Below are 4,730 nucleotides of genomic sequence, written 5' to 3'. Positions count from 1 at the left end.
GNTTTCGATGGATCGGGTAGAATAGGTTCCAGGTATAGGTTCTTCTCCAAAGTCATAGCACCCCGGGATTGGTGTCCTCCTTTGGCCGAAGCAAGATCCTCCAACCCATAGTATTCTTCATTGTGTGCTCTCCAAGAAGATACCGATATTCCTTCCTCATGGAAAGTCCGGCTATGGTTATCAATAAAGTCTTTCCCATTGCCGAGTTCTTGATTGAAGTCGTACGTCGAGACGTCCAAATTACCATCGGGCTTCAGATAACATCCTAAGATAAAGACCCGGACACCCATTGTGTCATAAAGTTCCTTGGAAAATGCATGCATCCGAGCCATGCAGTTCTTTACAGCCAGTCTACCAAAGGTCCAGATAAGCCAACGTTAGAATAATGAAAATTAACTTACTTGGACTTGAGTTCCGGGTCAACTCCCTTCTTGTTGTACTCCTCGGCCGTCCTCTGCAGTACGTCTTTCTCCCTTTTCTTCAGTTTTCCCATCATTTGAGTCACGACCCGCTCCCGAAAATCAAAATGAGTGGGATCTCCCCCTTTAGGCCTCTTTTGTCCCTCTTCAATGGCTTCGGCACAAAGCCTTTTCGCTTCGGTATCGATGGCGTCCTTGTTCTCATGCTGGAACACACGCCGGGCGTGCCACGACTTTCCCATCCTTGGCATTTTCTGACTTCTCTTACGACTGTACTGGGCAAACCACTCTTTAATATCCTACAAGTCCGTCAGGAATCAATTAGAGGGCCTCTGGAAAAAGTACTTACTTTTTTAACAGCTGATCTTTCTTCCTTCTTGAATGATTTTCCATTGGGGAGTATGTTGAGCATGTCTTGCAAAACTCAAGAAAATATCTCAGCACGAGCAGTGTCGTTGGCGTCTCTGTACTCCTCCCGATGTTTTTCCAATAGAGCACTTTCTTCATTGGTCCAATGCCTCCCGGACCCATGGTGCTTGGTTTGACTGGAAAGTGGGGCAGATGGTTCAGGGGATTGAGAATGAGTACTCATAATGATATAATTAATGGTATTTGGGAGCAAAGAGGTAGATGGAAAATGGTAGTCGGGAGCAGAGAGGGAGAACAACTCATGCCAAATACAATGAACAAACAATCACCCCTGATTCGGGAAAGGGAATTACTTTATATATCATCTATCAAAAATATACATAACTGATCGGCACGGAAGATCGAACACGAAACGGAAAAGAACAGACCTTAATAACCTTAAATAGCTTAAATAGCGGAACAGTTATGATCGCATCACAGGACAAAACCTTAATTAGCTTCCTCTGTAATTATGTCTGTCTGTAATTATCGTCGGTCCATCTAAGTAACTAAACTGGTAACGCAGTTATGGTGGTATATATTGAAGCTACCTTTATACCAATGTATGATGAGGCTGTCAGCGACATACAGATCTTGATATTTTGCAGTCATATTGAAGGTGATAAAAATTAAAAGTTCACAAGAAGCCACCGTTAAAGAGTATGCGAAGTGTATGAAATATGAGATTGTGTTTCTAATTGACTATTATCCAGTCCTGCTGGCTGGCTTTTATGGCTTGGGTGTGTGCTCATCCCAGTCTTACTGCCAACTTTTTATTTTACGTAGCTGGAAATGCAAATCTGTTATGAATGTTTGCGTTTGCTATTCGACGGCCACATTTTCCTCTTTCCCGCTACGCCCACATTTTCCTCGTTCCCACTACACATCATCATTATATCCTTTGGCCATTTCAACAGTAGACAAACATGGGAAGAAAAGCACACAGCAACATCGCTAATCCTCACTTCAACAGGCTTGTTATCAAAAATGGAAGGAGGTCTTTTCCCTCCTCCACTATTCCCTCTCTGCCATTTTCCCCCGTGAAAAAACGTAACTGCAGCCATCTGGAAAGAGACATTGAAAGGGAACACCAAGATTTGCCATACGTTGAATATGCTCCTCCTCTCGAGGATCATCAACCTTACAGAAATGTGAAATTCCTCTTCCAATATATTCATATACTGAACGCTAATACACTATCAGTCATCCAATGATTACATGAGGGTTTGGAAAGAGACTAAGCGTAATCTATACCTCCACGAATTTTTGGATAGGAAAGCGTCAAAGCGGGTTTGTATCTCTTGCAAGAAGGAGGCAAATTGGCGATGTCTCGATTGCTTTGCTGGCACGGCATATTGTGCAGAATGTTGCCGAACATCCCACTGCAGGGACCCTTTCCACCGGATTGAACATTGGACTGGCACCTTTTATGAGCCGAGCTGGCTGTGGAAAGTGGGTTTGGTTATTCGACTTGGTCACAAAGGTGATCGGTGCCCGAATGGAAGCAGCAACTTGAGTGCTGACCTTGACATTGACGAAGAGGAATGGTTTGACATGGAAGACCTTACCAGCACTTCGGCCGATCCAAAACCAACGGACCGTATTTACAATGGTGGCCGGGTCATGACCGTAGTCCATACTTCCGGTGTGCATCACCTACCTATCGTCTTCTGTGGATGTTCTGGTGCAGCAGCCGAGGACATACAGTTGTTCCAGGTTGGGTTGTACCCATCCACCTACAAGTCTTGCCAGACCGTATTTACCTTCCAACTCCTCGATGACTACCTGCTGGAAAACCTGGAATGTAAAACATCGGCCACCCACTACTACTCCAAATTGAGAAGGATCACCAACTTTGCATTTCCTAATTCCATTCCGGTATGTTGTTCAAGTACCGAGGTATACTCCCATCTCAAAACGTTTGACAGAACCGGTATCACGAGTTAATAAGGGTTGGTAGACAATACCGTAATCTTACCGAACTGGCTACTTTTGGATTTGGACACAAAGGTAAGGCTCCGACGCCGGGGGAGATGGGTTTTTTTTGCCCTACCTGCCCACAACCGGGAGTCAACCTTCCTGATGACTGGAACAAAAACCCCAATGATCCTACTAACTGGAAGTATACCAGAGGATTTGTAGCCGATGGCAATTTCACAGCAGCCCACCAAAAACAGGCACAGCCCAAAGACGATGTTTGGCTTAAAAATGGGGATAGTTTCATGACGCAAAGAGGACCTTATTTGAGCCACCTTTGGGACGCGATTGAAGATAATGATGTAAGTTTTTATCCTTCGAGCGACTCGGCCGGTGTCTGAATCTTTCAGCCGAGGACATGTCATGAGCTGTACTTTACCCTCCCCGGCTTAATCCATATGGAATCCATGGAAGGGGGGGTGGATTCCAGAAATTCCAGATGGATTCCATGGAATGGCTGATGGATTCCATACTTTGGGGGATGGATTCCATGGAATAGCTGATGGATTCCATACTTTGGGGGGATGGATTCCATACTTTGGGGGATGGATTCCATGGAACAGCTGATGGATTCCATGGAATAGCTGATGGATTCCATACTTTGGGGGGATGGAATCCATACTTTCTGGGATGGAATCCATACTTCTTTCAGATGGAATCCATTCTTTTTTAAGATGGAATGCTGGAAAACTATCCCCTGAAGGGGATAGAAAACACTAGGGATCGCTTAGGAACACTCACAGAAATTAACCGGGTGTATATTTCTGAGAGTAAACGAGAGGGGAATGTGTGGTATGGAAAAGGGAAGAAGGGGTGATGATGGTTCTGAAGAAGAAGCAAAAGCGTATGAGAAGGGAACTATCAAGCCGTCGATAAACAATCGCAAATATTTGTAATCCCAGGATTACACTCTCCCCCGTTCTGAAAAAGAAAAAGGGAGAAGGAAAAAAATGTTAGTAGTAGAAACGTAAGTAAAATCCGAGCGCGGGTGCGTCAAAACCCAGAGGGAAAAAGCTACCGCTGGCAAGGTCGAAAGTGAAAACTACCTATGATAAAGGTGATCCCACCCGCGATTCCAGCCAGACGTCCAGCGCTTCGCAGTTCTGTAGTTCGGAGCCAGGTAACCATTTGTCTTCCTCGGTACCGTAGCCCTTCCAACGAACGAGATATTGGTAACCCCGTCCTCGTCGGTGTGCGTCCAATATTCTTTCGATTTCGTATTCCTCGTCGCCGTCCTCTGTCAGAATGGGTGGAGGTTCTTCCAAATGTCGAGAAGGGAATAGGTTTGTATCGGATTCTGTGTATGGGAGGATTTCGGATGTGTGGAAGACGGGGAATATGTTGGGAGAGTTGGGCAAGTTGAGGGTGACAGTGGAGTGTTCTTCATCAACATCGGTAATTGTGTACGGTCCGTCATAACGGGGCATGAACTTTGCCACGCGTTTTTCGCCTTTCGCCTTATAGTCGTTGCGACGATGTGACGTTGAGAGACGTACGCGATTACCTATTTCGAAAGGGAATTTAAGTGAGCGACTTTTATTAGATTGAACGGATTGAGAAATCTTAGCGTGTAATAAATTATCTTGCGCTTCAAAAACGTCCGTTTCTAGTTGTCGAATGATGTGCCATGCATCGACATCTGTTACAGTCGCATTGGATTTCGCGGGAACTAGTGGCGGAATAACACGTGGGCTTCTCCCCATACGGAGTTGGAAAGGTGTGAAGCCCGTAGATTTGTTAATCGTGTTCATCATGTCGAAACGGATGCGGGGAAGAGCGCGTGCCCAGCCTAGTTGATTTCTTTCAACGTGAAAACGTAGGGATTGGCTTACCATTTTATTGGTGCGTTCACTTGCTCCATCTGTTTCGGGGTGGTACGCCATGGACATCTTCAATTTTACGCCAGTTAGTTGGTGCAATGCTTAC

The 4,730-nt window shown here is 45.3% G+C and overlaps 1 protein-coding gene across 1 annotated transcript in view; it reads right to left on the bottom strand.

Annotated features, from left to right (window-relative positions):
- The window catches only part of LACBIDRAFT_335853 (uncharacterized protein), a gene marked incomplete at both ends in the record, with an annotated part of 2,982 nt that extends 2,151 nt beyond the window's left edge, over positions 1 to 831 (bottom strand). Inside the window, 3 exons of the mRNA XM_001890752.1 lie at positions 62 to 351; positions 402 to 718; positions 769 to 831. Coding sequence (XP_001890787.1) covers positions 62 to 351; positions 402 to 718; positions 769 to 831 — 670 coding nt within the window. The remainder of the gene's footprint in view (positions 1 to 61; positions 352 to 401; positions 719 to 768) is intronic.
- Between the last annotated feature and the right edge of the window lie 3,899 nt (positions 832 to 4,730).

This window comes from Laccaria bicolor, genomic scaffold (assembly GCF_000143565.1).
Source record: "Laccaria bicolor S238N-H82 LACBIscaffold_165 genomic scaffold, whole genome shotgun sequence".
NCBI classification, from domain to species: domain Eukaryota; kingdom Fungi; phylum Basidiomycota; class Agaricomycetes; order Agaricales; family Hydnangiaceae; genus Laccaria; species Laccaria bicolor.
This window is presented reverse-complemented; position numbering and strand designations above follow the sequence as displayed.